General features: G+C 40.1%; 1 protein-coding gene across 1 annotated transcript in view; it reads right to left on the bottom strand.

Annotated features, from left to right (window-relative positions):
- Positions 1 to 18,167, bottom strand: part of LOC115770664 (ABC transporter G family member 20-like) — a 49,992-nt gene that overhangs the window by 11,409 nt on the left and 20,416 nt on the right. Inside the window, exons 3-5 of the mRNA XM_030716031.1 lie at positions 2,536 to 2,695; positions 1,958 to 2,220; positions 981 to 1,074 (exon numbers count right to left, since the gene is read on the bottom strand). Coding sequence (XP_030571891.1) covers positions 981 to 1,074; positions 1,958 to 2,220; positions 2,536 to 2,695 — 517 coding nt within the window. The remainder of the gene's footprint in view (positions 1 to 980; positions 1,075 to 1,957; positions 2,221 to 2,535; positions 2,696 to 18,167) is intronic.

The raw sequence follows: 18,167 nt of genomic DNA on the forward strand, positions 1-18,167 counted from the left end.
TTCTTTAACATCAATCTTTGGGTCTTGCTACTGATATATCTACAGACTTGGCTTTAGCTTAGCTTCCGCTCGGACCTGACCAGCGTAAGTGCGTTTCTGTGTGCAAGGACTTGTTTGTTTTATATATGCGTGCGTGTGCTTGTGTCTCTATGTGTGTGCATATCCTGTGCGTGTCGCATGGGTATCTGTTGGTCTATCTATATATCTGTCTATCTAAGTGTCCATTGTGACGGGCGTTTGCTTTGTGCGTTTTGTCACGCTTTATTTCTGTATTTTCCAAGCATTTTTTCTTTTTTTTTTTTGTTTTTCATATTTTTTCTGTTACAGTCAGTCGCTCGCACAGTTCATTGTCTGCCACACACATTGGCAGGGGGCAGCAAATGACTAACACAAATACACACACGCTCCCTCACGCACACACATACAGAGTGTATTCCCGCATTGGCTGATTATGGTGCTTCGCATTGCCAACATAAATAAATCTGAAGTAAATTTTGCAATGTGTCTCGCTCGGAAATGCCTCGTAAATCGTGCCATGGCCATGGGTCAACAGCGGGACAGCCAGTAAAATTATACTTTTTCGAAAGAGAGAGAGGACACAGATTTGTTGCAGCCTGCGCAGGATACAAATTTGCCAGCGACCAGTCCCACATGTCCCGCGCCACCGGCACATTCATTCCCTAACAGAAGGAAGCACTTAGCGCCGCGCGTTGACAGTGCACACTCGAGCTTGAGCTGATAAGCGCCGCCGCTGTGCAGGGACTCCCTCGACAGCTGAACTTTCACCTTTGCCAGCCCAAACCATCTGAAGCGCATAATATCGCCCATACGCCGCATATTACAAATAGACGTGCAAGCACCGACTATTAATCAAGATAGCAAACAATGCGTGGGCGCCAAAAAGCCGTTGACACTTGCTGGCAGCCACAGCTCTACATCCGCCGCACTCCCCCCTTAATATGTGTCGAATGTGAACTTACCACATGCGCCTGGGCACACTCGTCGATGTAATGCGTGGTTATTATCACAGTTGTGTTGCCATTTTTCGTGATGTCCACCAAATGATCCCAAATGCTAAAAATGTGAAGAAGAGTTAATCAGTAACCATCTATTTAATATGTTAAATTACATATTATCTACTTGATACCACCAAGAGCTGAATCTTAAAAGCATGTAACAGTTGCAGGAATCGGTTTGATCCTAACTAGCTAACTCGTACTTAGATTCGGTAAAAAAATGTTTCTATTTAAATATAAAAGCAATTTTAAAAGTAAGGTTTCAACTTTTTAATTTTGGCTACCTGGTGGAGAAAACTAATAGGGCTGCAAGCCATTCCAATATCGTTTAATTTTTCCTTATTAGAAATTATTATGCACGTGCAAATTTTCCGCCACTTATGGTATTTTACATTTTGTGCCCGCTTCTGAGCTTAAAGATTTGCTTCTACCGAATTTTCTGATTTAATGCGGAATTCCCTTTACAGAATGCTTTCGACAAACTCATTAAGCGCTCGTGGTAAAACAAAAGCTCCAATTTTCGCTTGTGAAGCTCTGAGATATCCGTTTTGCCTTTCAGCTCGAAATTTATAATTACATTTCATTTTCTTCCTTTTGACTTGCTTTTACTGTCAGTTTCACGATTCTCACAATAAACTGAATATGTGTAAATATTTTTCAATATATCGCTTTTCCAATTTTCGCTCTAATTGTTACTCATATCATGACTTCACGTCGAGAGCATAATTCGGATTAAATAGAAATATATGCGTTCATTTTTAATAATATCGAACAAAATGGAATTACAAATAATTGGATTAACTTATAAAAGTTTGTTGTTTTAATCATTTTATTTGAGACATTCAAAAATTGTTTTCCTTAGGGTAATTCTGCGGGCTTCTTTATATCCCCACGATTTTAGCCACCCTCGAGGCACTATGTAATGTATATTGTATACGCACCTCTGTCGAAGCACCGGATCCACGCCCACTGTCGGCTCATCCAGAATGAGCAGCTCCGGTTCATGGAGCAGAGAGACAGCCAGGCTCATGCGACGCTGCTGTCCACCGCTCAAATTCTTGACAAATTTCGAGCCATTTGGCAAATTGAGCAATTTGAGCAGAAATTCGGTACGATCCTCTATGTCGCTGCGGGGCATGGCGGCAATAAGTCCAAAGTAGATTAAGGTCTCACGCATTGTGAACTCCCCGTAAAGAGCTGTCTCCTGCGAAATGGGAATTAAGAGCGAATTATATAGCGAGAGCGAACGAATGCAAATACCATTGCCTACTTCACGGCGCTGCAGCTTTATGAGCCCCGGGGACTAAAAATATTACTGCGCTTTGTCGAAATTAAAAGTTCTGTGCTGTGCAGCAGTTAAAAGTTTCTTTTATTTGCTGCATTTTTACTCTTACTCTGGCTTTTAACGTTTTATTGCATTTATTTAATTTAGTTACGAGCCATGAAGCCAACTGCGGCAGGGCAATAAAAAGCGCATGAAATATTTAGGCAGCTGCACGGCACATGGAGTTCGACTCACCTGTGGCATGTAGCCAATTCGCGGACCGGGTACACCAGATCCGGGTGAACCCGGCCGTCCGCCCAGCACCCAAATTTCGCCCGAATTGAGACGCCGTCGTCCAACGATGCAACTGAGCAGTGTTGTCTTGCCACAGCCAGAGGCTCCCAGGAGACCATAGCTGCAAGAGTGAAGGTGAAGTGTGGGGTGGAATGAACAGGGAAGTTGGGCTATTTAATACTAAAGCTTATATAATAAAATGCATATAGATAAGGCTGCACACACGCTGGTATGTATGCTTATATGCACACATGAGGGTAAGACAGGAGCTGTTCAGGCTGTAAATGGGCCCAAAACTATTCCGCTTCTATGAAAGAACTATGAATACGGTAGCGAAATACTGATTATGATAAAACTGCATTAAATTCTCTGAAACGGAGTAAGGTAGTAGCGATTCACTTTGAATTTTCTTAATTTATAAACAATAGGTTTCTTATAGAAATAATGAAATAATGCTCAAAAATTACTACGCAATTATAATGTACTCTCACCTTGAAACTATTTTCGAAGTTGGTTACAAAACACTCAAAAAAATAAAAAGTGTCATAGACCCGTGAAGCGATTGGCGTCCAATACAATTGCTGCACCTAATGGGGCACCGAGCCAATCCACATGACCCGGTCGAGGCGGCGGCATTGCAATCGACTTGAGTCCTATAAAGCGAGCCGTTCGTTGGGAGCCCAGTAAGTTGGACAGGCTGCCAGGCATGCCACAGCTTCACAAGCAGCCAGGCAGACAAATATTTTAAGCACTTACCCACACACACTCACATGCGCGTAGGAGGCATAGGCACACCAGCAGACACGTACACACACACAGAACACACTGTGGTCCATGAAAAGCATCAGGTGAAAAATCAACTGTGAATAGTTTTAAAAAAATATTCAGGTGCAAAAAGTTTCATAGCAGTGAGCAGTGCCCTTCGCATCGCTGGGTGTCCTTGCCGTCCTGCCCATGGCATGTGTGCCGCTTATCTCGTATGTGGAGTGGAGGAGCTGTTGCAAAATATATTTAGGGAATGTTTAGCACAGCTTAGAGCGTAGAAATCCCTTGCCCATGTGCATGTCCAGGCCAACGCCTTCGTTTTACTATGTCTGCAGCGCGCGATAGTTTACAGAATTACCAGCTTGGCTGTTGGTATTTTGTTCACTGTGGTGCGCTGGGGCAGGGCTAGCTGCCGTGTGTGCCTGTGTGTGCTTAGCCATGAATAACGTGCAGGAAAAAGCCACACTTGAATAAGCCAAACCAAGCGCCAAAGGGGTAAATAAGAGCGCAACTCTGCGCCGGCCAGCTTCAAGCCAAACTGGGAGCCAACCAACGTGCAACAAAGGTAACAACAACAGCAACAAAAATAATAGCATAGGTAAAACAATAAGCGCAAATATGATTTAAGTGTGAAAGTTTAAGAGCTGCGAAGAGTGTAAATAAAGTATATAAACTTCTTTGTTGACTTTAAATGTTCCCAAGTCAACTTAATTGGGAGTTAGAAATCTATGATATGGGAGGTTAAAAAAGTTATATATTTTTTTAATTGTGTGTTCTGCTTACATTTACAAAATTTGAATTGAGTTTCTATTTTGAATAGCCTTCTAGGCATATCTATTAAGCTCCTGGGCACACTTTCAACCATTAACAGTTTGATAACTAATGTCCAGTTTTAATCACAACGCAAAATTTATTTGTTTTTCCGTGTTCCTGTGCAGCTGTTTGTGGCATTAGACATGCGACGGCATATTGCCACACGATTTTAACATAAATTTCGCCCCACAGAGCTGGGAAAATGTCACCGTGCGTTAAATGGGCGCCGTCATGCTTAAATTTCGCAGTGGAAAAAACGAAGCCATTGGAAGTCACAAATTACCAACATTTACCTGCGGCGTGCGCATATTTTAGCCAGACGCTGTCGCCGTTATTCAGCTAACAAACAAAGCAAAAACGGCAAGCTGCAACAACAACATCAAAAGCATCGGCAACAACAACAAACAATGCAACTTCAAATGGCGCCAACCGACGACCAAGTTGATTTTTGAAGCCATTAAACTTTTTTGTGCGCAGCCTGATGCATTCGCCAAGCAGTTGGCCAAGTTGAACATTGCTGCCGCAGTGATTGATGATTTGTGCCGCTGAATTAGCTTGTGGCATGCCACGCTGCACTGCCGCACATGCTTTCTTCAGTGCCACTGAAATGTTCACTAATTAAATGTAATTTAACTCGGAGACATTTGTCATTAACCATGGATCCATTGCATTCGAAATTATCTTGTATCTGTCTCTGGCTTAACTTACTGTCAGTTTGCCTGTCAGTTAGTCACTTAGTCAGAGGTCAAAGTGTCAGCTGATAATTAAATTTAATGTTTGAGTATTTTCTGCCATATTTTATTGACTACAACGTGCACACCAGCAAAAAACTTTTTAGTCGACTTTAACAATTAGGTGTTGTTGTATGTTGCTGTTGTATATTGCCCCTGCATTTTGCTATTCTTGTTGTTGCTAAGCAGCATATCGCTGGCAATTAGAGGCGCGGTAATGCGTATTTAATTAACAAGCTTACTTTGTAGTTTTCCATGGAACATTAAGAGCATTGTTGGCAAGTCTGAATGACTTACTTGGGCGACTGCTGTCAGCTGTCTAATTAAACGGTAAACTTTTTTAATAGCAAATCGCCTGCATGCGCCTCCCTCGCCTTACTCAAGCATGCAAAAGTCTAAGTGCCTGTCTCTTAGTTTTCTATGGCTACCACTTGAGGCGGAGTTAAATCAGTTCGACATATAGTTAGATTAATAAACAAGAAGTTGGCTAAGCTCTCGATGATTAAAAACCTTTAAATATTTACAGCTTTGTGAAGAGCTTAAAAGTGACTCCCAGCTACTTTATTTGTAACAGCTGCTACCAAAATATATAAGTCCTGCAGTTGACCAAGAGCTCGTCAAAACATTTTTTCAATTAGAGACAAAAACGCACGCGTTACGCATACGCAATGTGGACCCAAATTTGCAGAGTTCATAAAATTCAGACGGCGTTGCTGCCATTGCGCCTGAACGTATGCTAATAATTAAAATGTGCTGGCACAAAGGCAAGCAGCCGAAGGCGCGGTGCGGGAGAAGAGCAGGTTGTGGAAGTATGACTGGCAGCCCATTTAGAGTTATACTTGCAGTTACAGTTACACTTACTCATTCAGTTGTAGTACGTGCTGAACATTATATACACAACACTTGACCCCGGACTTCGGCCAAAACAATGACTTGAATTTTGTGTTTAGAAAGGATTATTTGCCTGCCAGGGCAACCACAGCAGCAGCACCAGCAGATGTCTGATTTCATTTTGCAGCGTTTATAAATTATTTAAACAATTCCATGTGCCAAGCATATAAAAAACGCTTCCATATTATTTCCCATATTTATTACTTGCTTTTGTTTGAGCAGCGCCGGCAAACTCAGCGTTTTTCCACTTGCGGTCAGTTGGACACAACAAAAAACAAAATAAATCGTCTATCTTCGGGACACCGTAGATTAAATACCCTTGTAGAATTAAGGCTTTTGAATTTGCTGATATGAGGAGGATAGCAAAGCTAGTTTGATGAAAATATCTTGAATAAAACAAAAAAATATATTTCAGTAAAACTCAGTTTTCAGTGAATTTTACCAAAAGAGCGCTTAACAACAGTTGGCTTTTATGAAAGGAACATGTGTAAACTGTGCCACCATATAATATGATGGTCCGATGCGGGCGGTTCTGACTGGCTTTAAACAGAAAGCGGACCTATGCAAAGATTCATGACGTCGGCTTAAAAACTGAAAGCCTTGTACGCACTGAAACAGCCAGATAGAGATTGGTACGTTAATTCAGCTGTTGATCCTGATCAACAATAAGTATTCCTTGTGGAATTTCATGACGAAATTATAATACCCTCTGCAAGGGTATAGTAAAGCACATACAAGAAAAGATAGCTCTAGGCGAGGGTGAACAGCTAGTAGGTACCTCGTCGGAACACGTATGTATCTGTCGTAACGACATTTTATATATATACCTAAAATGTTATGCATAATGCGCACTTCGGTTTGTACCGTTGATGATTTTTCATACTCATAAATATGTTGTAAAATATCGAAATACTATCGACTATCAAAACGATCAAATGCCTCTATCAAGTTAAATCTTTTTAAGTTAAATTTTTTATATATTTTAATATTGACAAGAAAACTGTCAAATTTAAGAAAATTCGCTGTTCTCCTATTCTGTCCATTTTTTAAAGTGCATTTAGTTGATGGTATTTGATGAGGTCTGTTAGTGATATGGATGAGAAATGTCCTTCCCTTGTATTCCGAAGAACGATACACTGTCTGTTTGTCAGTTTCTTTTCTCCCCTTGTATGTGTACAGGATATTAAGGCCAGCTATTATTGCCACTCAAATGAAGATGATGTTGCTCTTGCATCATCTGCCCCCGCCGCCCCCGTCGCCAACGTCCCTTGACTGCGTGTATTTGTTTACTGTCTGTCTGTCTGTTGCATATCAGTGGCATATGCAAAGTGCATGTGTATCGTTATATGTTATAACTTTAACAATTTTGTTTTCGGTTCAGTCTGGCTTTTGTGTTGGTTACTGTCTTCCGCATGGCGTCCCGCGTCCGGTTGAGCACTGTTTTGACAGTGGCCTGTAATATTCAAATGGTTGCCTTGCTTTTTGGCTTTTAATTAAGTTTGCGTGCTGCCAGTTGGCCAGTTGAAATTGAAAGCTCGAATTGAGTTTGTGAGCGCTTTAAGTGTGCCCTCTGACTATCTGGGCGTGTCCACAACAATTACGTTTATGAAACTTTCGCTCAATATTCGAGCTCGGGTAAAAAATTGCTATTTTCTCGGGATAAATTTTTGTCTATTTGCTTCGTTAACCGCACATACAAAATTCTATTCTGTGACTGAATGCTTGCAAAACTTTGTTTTTCCCTCCTCGCTGCGCATTATGCTAAACTTTCTTGCAATTTTTATACCCTGAGCCCATTAAAAATTAAAAAAGGGTATAATGGTTTTCTGTTAATGCATGTAACAGGCAGAAGGAAGCATCTCCCACCCCACAAAGTACACACATTTTTGTTCAGCATCAATGGTCCATTCCAGAACCTTGGTAGGAAAGGGAACAGGGCATCCTCTAGGCGTTCAATCCCGACAAGAGCACTCTTACTTGTTGGATTTTTGTTTGTTTTGAGATTTTTTTTATTATTTTTGTCAAATGCAATAGGCAACGCCAAAACCAATTACAAAACTTATAGCCGCAGCGTTGGGAACAAACAAGAGTGAGTCGAGAAGTGGGCGTGGTTGCAAAGTTAGCTCGCAAACAATTGCAATTTATTAAGGCAAGGGCCAAGCCAAGCGGAGCAGAGCACAAACAATGTTCATGTCCAATCTGCTCAGCGGCGGCTGTCTTCCACCATAATTAAAACAAAGTTCAATGCGCCAATGCTGACTGCGTACAAGCTAGAGATGGAGAACAAGAAAAACAACCAGACATGCATTTAGATATGAACACGTTTCAAATTGAGAAAACTAGCCTTTATGGTATTCAGATATAGTGTGCTTTTGGACATCAGTAACATTTATAAAAAATGTTGTTAAATGGGTAACAAATTTAATTTTAATTAGAAGTATCGCAAAAGTGACTAGGCTTTTTATATTCCCATACTCCACCCGCTAGAATCAAAGCTAATGACCGACTTCAAGCTCGTTTTGTGTTCACTCTATTGCATGTTTTTAAGTTATTCATTTTCCTTGTGCGTCATTCATGAACGTTTTGAAACTACGCGTGCAAGCTCTAAGACCAAATTGAATATCTTTGTATACAGTCGAATCTATTTAAATGTTTATATGAAAACCATTAATCATTTCCTTTTTATTAATTATCTCTGTATTAAGACTCGGTTGTAAGTGATAAATATTTTTAGTCAAAACCGAGGTTTTTCTTCTTGTGCATTTGTTATATATACTGTATACTCTATCATTCTATGATAGATTCTATAAGGCCTAATAGTATTAGGAATTATATCTTTCAAATAATCTACTTTAATTACATTTAAGATTAATATAATTAATATAATTATTACATTTTGTCCTTTTTTCCAGACATGTCTCCATTAAATCGAGGGCGCATCACTGATGCGAGCATCGCTCATACGCCCCGCTGTACGAATTTATTATGCGCTGCAGCGTTTCCAACGTGTAATTATGTTGCAATAAGTTGGCTGCCTGGTCACTGGGCAAGCAAAGCGTTAATGCGCGTGTTACAAATGTGTGAGCAGGCACTTCAATTGATCAATGGGTGGGTGAAGCAACTGGGGGGAGGGCGAAGGTGGCAACAAAGACAGAGTTAGACAATGGGGTCACTGATTAGTTGTGAATTTACTGCTGATTAAGATGCCTTTTAAAAGAAGTTGCCGGCAAATGAACTTTGGCACAACTTTCTGTATGTTGTTTGTTTGTCTGTTTGGGCGGTGTGCCTGACTCTGTGTGCTGGTGTGTGTTTGCTCTTGTTGTTGTCACAAACTTTTCGTTGAATTGGCAGTTTATGAGAAATTCAAGGACAGCATTATTTTCGCGCACAACTACGTACAAACACGCTCGCCTCACTTGAAAGTTTGGACAAGCCAATTGTAAATATATGTGTATATATATATATACATGTATATTTATATAATATATTTAGTTACGGTCAGGTCGTGAGGTTCATTGAGTACATGCTGAAAAGTCAGCAATAAAAATGTGCAAACAAATCCGAAATGCTGAAACGGCTAGTTTTCCGCTTAACGCAATTTATCGCCATATATACATAAAATATATATATATACATATACATAAAATATATATATATATATATATAAGTTCCAATTGAATCCAGAAAAAAGTGAATTACAGAAGAAGTTGTTTTTAAATAATGATGTGCGCATTTTTTATTTTTGGCTTTTATTTCAGATAAAATTTGTTTTATTAGGCACGAATCTGGTTGATTTGCATATATGTAATATAATACACACGATAATAAGTGTCGCAATCCCATAATTTTTAACTTTATTACAATTTGCCTGCCTGTTCATAGCTGCCATATATCTAAATATTTACTAATGCTTATTCATAAGCACAACCCACTTAATTACAACTTTTCATTGTGGATATAGAAGCGCGATTCAATGCAAATATTTTGTCATTCAATGTAAATAAGTGCAGTGCAAAATGTTATATAAACAGTGCAAAATAAAATCACAGCGTATAGGCTTTTGTTTTTCCTTGTTTACAGGTTAAATGAAATCATGACAATCAGCTCAAATGCAAATTGCATGCCACACGCATAGATGCAGACACAGATACAGATATATGAGAGTGCTGCTGCTGCTGCTGCCGCTACAGCTGCTGCAACCATATGTCAATTACTGTTTTTTGATGTCTAAATTGTTGTTGTTTTAGATGCTATTCCTGCTCTATTGACATGCTAAACTGTTGTCTATTGCACGCGAGCCCATGCCTGATTACTAAGCCAAACAGAGGGTCACAATTTTGATGTTGTTCCCGCTGTTTTACAAATACGTACAAACTCTTTGTAATGAATATGTGTGCGAGCGTGAGCAGCAATGCAATTAACAATTAAGCGCAACGGCAGCCATTTTGTTATTGACCCAACTGACAATTCGCGAGGTTGTATAAATAACCAATACAAATTCCAATTTAATGTGAATTTATTTTATGCGCATAATTTCATTTTAATTAGAAATTGCATTAAGCTCGCGTACTTAAACAACTAGCAACATACCCAGTGCTTCAGGCCATGCAGCAATAAATAAATATGCTACCAACTACGTTTTAATGGCTAATTTAACTCGCTATTGTGGCAAAGGTAGGCGCCTACCTAACTTACATATTCAACTGAATGCTGCATCCTTTTTTTAGCGGATGTTGCGCATACGCCATGTTGAAAGTAAGGTCAACCCAAATGCCGCCAGGCACTTGATGCTAGTCGACGAAACTAAGCAAGAGCACTAGTATGTGTGTGTGTGTGTTTCTGTGTGTGTGCATGTGTTTCTGTGGCCACATTATGCTGCGCACAAATGAATGGGCCAATTGGCTGCAATGTGCATTTTGTAGGGTCTGGAGGCATTTACGTGTAAGTGGTGCGTGGGCATAAGATGCTCGCGTCATGTGGTTTCGTTAATTGAAGAATGCGCAGAAAGTGCAGAAGTGGCTCGAATGACTTGATGGTTGGGCTACTTAGATCTAAATTCTAGGCGAGCCAATCTACGGGATTTTTGACGTATGTGAAAAAAATTGTCTTTAACTTAAGTTTAATTTACAATTTATTTATTTTTTTTTTAAGTGTTTTAGCATTTCGTAAATTTATAATGTAGTTATACACTGTACTAAATTTATATTACATATCAATTTAAAATGGTTTATTACAGGTGCAAGTGTTCGCCTTAATATTGGACAATAATTTCACAATCAATTGCAAAGAATAATTAAGCTTACAGTAAATACATTTTTCACTTTTCATATTTACACAAATGTATACTTATACCCTTATTCATTTTAAATTCGCTGCTATGGTAGCGCATTAAATATTGCATATGGGTCTGAATAAAAAGTAAAAAGTTGTACAGGAAAAACAACGAAACAATGTCGCAGCAGCGGCGGAAGCTTTGCAATTGTGTGTGTGTAGGTGTGTGTAAGCGCGGATGGCTCACCTTTTCCCACAGGTGAATGTGTGTATTTGATGTGTATGTGTGGCTTGGCGCTTAACTTATTAAGCGCGCACACTCAGTTTTAATTACTCACACAGCTGTAAAAAATACTTAAATATATAAGCACATATGTGTGCTGCTAATTGCGGCCACATTTACCAACACACACACACACTTTGACAGACATGCAAGCGTGCACAGTTAATGCGCACTTCCGTTTCCGCAGTAATGCCCTGAACCGCAGTTATTTTTATAAGCCCCCCGCCGCTTTGCCCTGACAGTGAGCTGCAAGGTGCAGGACCCACCCGTAATTGTTGCTGCAGTTATTGTTGTTGCTGCTGCATTTTGCGGCATATAATTGTTAATTTCAACAGTGCTGGCGCACTTTGAATGATGAACGTCCAAACTGCCTGATTGACGCACAGACTTCACCGCGAATGCAGCGCAGTGTCTTGCCACTTGCTACTTGCCACATGCCACATGCCACATGGCGCGCTGTCAGTTTGATGTGCTGCGTTGCAAATTAACAACATTTTAAGTGCGCGGCCGCAGAATGAAAAACTGCCAACATGGATAAACATTGACAGATGTGAGTGCATAGTGGGGTACGAGAAGAAGCGGACTGCGGCTTGGACTAAAAATGAAGTGCAGATTAAGCAAATTAAGCGCAAAATCAGAGCAATGACAGCAGGAAGCGGAAAAGAAGGAGCAGAAGCAGCAGCACGAGAGAGTAAAATTGATGGAGCAGCAAGCAAAACATCTCAACCATTTGAGCCAGCCTGAGATTGAGGCAGCTGCCAAGAGTTGAGCTAACAGACTATTATGCAATCATTTAAACATTGAGCAGAACAACAAATACAAGCGAAGCAACCTCAGTGGCAGCGCGAGCTATGCTAAAATAAATTGAATTCCTAGACGCCTAATTGCGGCCAGCACTCAAAAGCCGCCTGTCAACGTCCCAGGCACGTAATGTCCTTGACAGCAGGACAGCAGCGGCAGTTCAGCCTCTCCGTTTCGTTTCTTACATTTCGATCTGGGTAATTGCTGCTTGAATTTCAATTCGCATTCCGATTTGTAATTGCAGAGTTGCGACGACCTAACCCGACCCCGAGGACGTGGCTGTGTTCAGTGCTTAAACTACACTGGAATTTTCACAGTGCTTAGCAGTCAAATCGAATTAATTTTTTTTTGTGCAAAATCGAACTGGTCTCCTGATGCCTTATAATTAAAACTAAAGTAAATAAGGCTTGTCTAAAATTTAAAATTGAAGATAATATAAGTAAAGCAGCGTAGAAGGTAATATTACAGTAATATCGGGATAGAAATAGGAACCCTTTTTTATATAGTTTTTAATGGCATATAGTATTTAAAATACAAAATAATAATATGTGCTACTTATTTATTAATTGGAAAACCTTTAACTAAACAAATTATAACAGAATTAGAATTAATAAAGGAAATACTGTGGAGCTAACAGTTTCAACTGCATTAGAAAATCCACACAGCCTCGAGAGAAGAGCATGTGAAATTCATTTGTTGGCCAAACTAATTTTCTATGCCACTTAGTTGAATGGGGGCGTGTGACTGGGCTTAATTCAGTCGCTGGTTGCTGGATGCGGGTGTGCTGCCGGCGCTTGACGGCCATTTCCAAACAACATTCAATCAATTAATTATTGTTTTATGCTGCTCTCAATCCTTCAAATGCCACGCCGCGGACTGGGCCGCTGTGCGAAGGCAACGAGCAAAGCAAAATGGCCGCACACTTTACAATTAATTTGCCATTATGTGCCGAGGCTCTGTGCGCTGGGTCGGCGCCACTTTTAATCGATTTTCATTACAGACTCGCTGCGACCAAGTACCATTCGTCACTCATTTGCCGCGCCAATTGGCCACGTCCAGCAAGCCGGCTGCTGCCTAATTTAACTAATAAGCTGGCCATTGCAGCGGCTGTTGAACTTCCGTTTGCCGACTGCCCATTGCCGATTGCCTAGCTGGCTAAGCTAAAGAGGCACTTTGGTAATTATATGCTACAATACAACAGTTGGGCGTTGAAGCGTCTGCCAGCCGCAGGCTTCAAGTACTGCTGTCCCTACCCCCGCCCTAGGCCATTGACTTTGCCCTTTTGCCAGGTTCTGCATCCATTTGCTTTCTTTGCCTAAGACTTCCACGATGTTTGGGCTTGTCTGCGCGGGTTCCGTTTCATGTTGCTCCTATTGGTTAATCATTAGGCATAAAGATTTTAATTTCCGTTTTTTAATAGGCAAGCCTTCTGGTTAAGAGCGTGAGCCGCCTGTTTAACTTTTGTTTGCCTTTTGAATATTATACGAAAATTAAACCAATCTCTAATTGTTTTGCTTGCAGGCGCGCAAAGTTTAAGCTGAGAACTTTACAGGCATAGGGCTTTAAGCAGCCGAAAAATCGATGCTACAGCCCTGGCAACTTAATTAGTCCAAGAAACTACATGACGTGCGAATTAAGCAATCACAAGGCGCTAATAATTCCATACCCAAGAGTTATGAACGCCAGCAGACTTGTGTATTTCTCAGTTGGTCAGTTTGAGTGTCTGTCATTGTGTCAATTTCGAGTGTATTGTAAATCGTAGTAACAAAAGCCAGTCAGTTGTATAAGCCAAATAGGGCTGGCTAATCATACTGCCCGTCAGACAGTGTGTCAGACAGTCAGGCAGTCAGGCAGTCAGACAGTCAGACAGTCAGTCGAGCATCGATTGATAGGCTAACAAAGCCGGCATTCAAAATCACTCAATAATTTAGAAAATACTGTTGTCAAGGGAGAGAGAGAGAGTGAGAGAGAGAGAGAGAGAAAGAGAGAGAGAGAGAGAGAGATAGAGAGAGATAGAGACAGATAGAGAGAGGGAGGGAAGGAGTGTGCGAGCAGAGCAATCACAACTAATTGCTGCGCCATATCGAAATTAAAATGCTACAATTTGAGTAGCGGAGATACACACATTCAGTTAAATATGTACAACTCGCTGTAAGTCTGATGATTATATGGCAGTCAGCGCCAAGTTTACTTACGCAAATGAGACTGATTTGAAAGGTGTTTTTACTGCAGGCAACAATAATGTGTCTTTATTGATTTACACACAATTCAAGTATTCCGAGTCGCCAACTGCCACGCCCCAGTCCCGGGGCAAATAATTGCCGCAGGTCGAGCAGTAACATTATCAGGCATACAGTATATATGCATAGTTTGTGGCTGTAATTAGTGGCAAATGCCTGCGCTGTTGACCTCAAATTAATGTGAGCTACACAAACAAAGAGTGCGCCTTGAGGCCCAGGCCCAATTTGTACTAAGAATATGATATGCAGCGCACTCAATCGCATTAGAGTATATCACTTTCCGTTAGCTGAACCAGTGGAGTGCGTTGGCACTCGTGTAAATGGGCAAAATGCAAGTAGGTTGTGCATCTAATTGTTGGTACTGCGGACTCAAGTGACTGCGTACTAATAAGCATACTAAGAAACACTCAGCTAGACAGCCACAGACACTGGCTAATGAGCGCCAGTTAGATGTAGCCTGACAGTGGGCATTTCTGCAAAACCTATGAAGCAATTTATTTGTCTCCGTTTTTATTTTGATCCATATTCGTTATCGTTTTGCTGACTGCGTGCATACCTATGTATTAATACATAGAGCACACAGAGTTCACACTTGCGTCTCTTGCTTTTTAAACCTTCTTCTTTGTGTCATTTGCATATATGTCCCTTTTTCATTTGCTTTTCGAATTTTTATCAATTCTTCTTTCGCGTGAATTCATAAACGTATTACATATAGTATACACCCTCAAGTGCGCTGTCTTCAAACATATTTCACTCTTATTCTCTATGCATGACGCTCTGTAAAAAATTTCTCAAGTTTTCTATTCGCTGTATTCGTAAACGTGTTACTGATAGCGATGTATTGACCCACTGTTAATCCTCCTAATAATGGAGAACAAACAACTTCAACCCCTCCCGTTCTGAAAGTCCCTGTGTGTGTACTTAATAACCCACAATTTGTTAAGGAAAACCTTGGTATCGTTCCCTTTTAGTTGATTGTAAGCTACACTATGCATACGAATCTCTAATGCCGGCACTTAATAACACAAATTGAATGTCAGAGATCATAGCATACTTATAAATACACGAACACATGCTCTCGCACAATTAGATGGCTGGACAACGTCTGTTATTAATATGGAAAAAATAAAATAAAAAATAAATAAAATAAAGTCGAGGGCTTAACAATTAATGCCAGCACGTAATACTCATGTCGATATCAAGGGTATCGACTAACGCAATTATTAAAAGCGGCCTCAGCATCGGCCAAGCTTTTGTAATTAAATAACAATTTAATGTCAATTAAAAGGTGAATCATATTTATGTGTGTGTTGTGAGTGTTGAAAATCACAGGTCTCCAACTTGCACGCTTTATAATCTCTTGCATGGGCTGTTTATTGTGTGTGTGCGCTCAATTTGGCCTGACTCATGCACCATTAATTGGCCATTTTCATGGTTTCTGCAATATACAGAACCCAGCTCGAGCCGTCGAGAAAGGGTCACTTCGCCCTTTTGGCCAGAATACCCACTCGAAGCCCTTGGCCCTCCCCATGGCTGTGACCCCTCTCAACGACCAATTACACCTAAACAGCTTTAATTTAATTTAGACACCCTGCGAACCGTTTGCCTGGCCCAACGCCACCCCTCGGGAGGCCCCCTCACTAAGGAGCATGGGGTTTTGTGGGGGCAAGAAACAATGGCGCAGATGTAATGTTCGCATTATGCTCGTTCACAAATTGTAAGCAGCCATTATGTTTCTTCATGTTGCTGCCCCATGTTGCCGCATTGTAATGCCCAGGACCCTGGACCACCCCAACATCAACAGGCCTGAGTTCTAGTCCCCGGTTTCTGTGTCCTTTTCGCCAGCGTGTAAAATGGTTCAGCGCTCGTGTTTTCCATTGTTCCGGCCGCCTCTCAGCTCTGTCGTATGTCAAAATAATGGCGGCTCCGTGAGGCCCTTGTTGTTGCTGAGCTATTGTTGTTGTTGGTCATGGCCATGCGGTGGTATTACCTGGCCAGCATGTTTTTGTGCCATATTTTGCAGCAGTGGTTCAGTTGACTCAGCGGCAATTGCACTGCCAAATTATAGCAAAGTTTTAGCTGTGCTTCTGATATGCACTAATTTTAGTTGTTTATCAAGTTAATGGATGATGCAATGTTCACCGCAGTATTTGTGCAGTTACTTTTCTTCAAGCTCTAAAACATCAAAGCTGGAAATTTTAGTTTCCATTGCTGAAAAGTCAGCATACACACTGCTCATTTGTTTCTTGTCTCTCACTTGCATTTAATTTCCACAGAGCCACTTAGCTTTTCATTTTCTTTTTCTGTCCCATTCATAAACGTTTTACTGACTAGATGCTAACAATTTCCCTAGCATTTAATTTCTGCATAAACTTACCATTCTTCTTTTTATCGCATTCAAAGCCGCTTTTCGCAGTTATCGGGTTCTTCATGTTTCCAATAAAATCCCAGTAAAATTGCAATTCAGTGTCTGAAACTGAACAGCCCGTTTCTTTGACTTGCAGGTCGCAATTTCATCACATTTCCTGTACCCAATATCAATTTGCCTCAACGGCATGTATAAATCATTTCAGAAAGGTCATTACCACAGAAATGACATGGCAATCAATGGGGCCTGCCTACAGTTTGTGGTCGGTAGCCCGTCCAAGCCAAGGAGCAACAAGTAAAAAGAACACAGCACCTGCAATTCCGATGCCAAAAGGCAAACATATAGACGAGTTGTTTAAACAATGCCGATGATTGCATACCCTTTAGCGATTATGAAGAAAATAATATAGTAATCATCTGCAGACATTGCGATGTAATAAACCCTTTTAACCTAGTGCGGTAATACTATAAAGTAAGTGGATAAGTGTATCCCATACAGTAACACACATAAGGATATCTGCCATTCAATCATGGTCAGTTTTAGTCGAGCTATTCACTATGTATTGTCATTGTAGCCAATTCGTGTGCATGCAAAGAGTAAAATAATAAATTTCAGATGATTAAATTACAATGCGAATAATCTAGTAAATTATAAGGCTATTTTTTATTATTGTTATTGCAATTTGTAGTCTGTGCGTGTGCATTAAGTGCTGTTCGCTCTATGTTGAATATCAGTTATTTCTCTAGTTGTTTTCCATGTCTAATTTAGTAAGCCGCAATAACTTCTCTCTTGTAATGCGAACTGGATCGTTAAATACGGGTAAGTAATTGCTTTTGTTTCGCGGCATTCGGCTTATGTAATCATAAGTGAATTACACAGTCCAATGATTAAACCAACTCAAATTAAATTCAATTTGAATGTGGACTATGATTTCGATTCATAGAAACACATCTTTGTGTTTTGCCGAAATTGAATTTAGTCAATAAATTTGCCAAATATACACAATCATGTGTGCTTTTTCCTAGATTAAACCAACATTTCTTTTGGGAATTTTAGTATTGTTCGTGACAACTATAGAACAAACGTGATGTATATATTTAAAGTTTTAATTAGTTTAGCAATGCAGAAATATTCAACATTTTAATATTTTACAGTTGGCGCTGTCAGCAACATACAAATTCTAATAAAATTATAAACGGTATTTAAAGAGGTTTTATTTTTTCGGAAATTCCCATTTTCAATATAATTTGTATTTGGTGTTTGCGTATAAAAATTAGATATTACCTAAAGAAAATATGTGAATATGCACTTTGGACAATCCAGTCTGTCTTCAAAATATATTCGACTTTCTATCCTTTATTTATTTTTAAAAACCATTCACAGTCTATTGGATTCATCACAAAAAATAACACACATTTCACTCTTACACT

The sequence above is a fragment of the Drosophila novamexicana genome, unplaced genomic scaffold (assembly GCF_003285875.2).
Source record: "Drosophila novamexicana strain 15010-1031.04,08,12 unplaced genomic scaffold, DnovRS2.1 tig00004560-arrow-pilon, whole genome shotgun sequence".
In the NCBI taxonomy this organism is placed as follows: Eukaryota; Metazoa; Arthropoda; class Insecta; order Diptera; family Drosophilidae; genus Drosophila; species Drosophila novamexicana.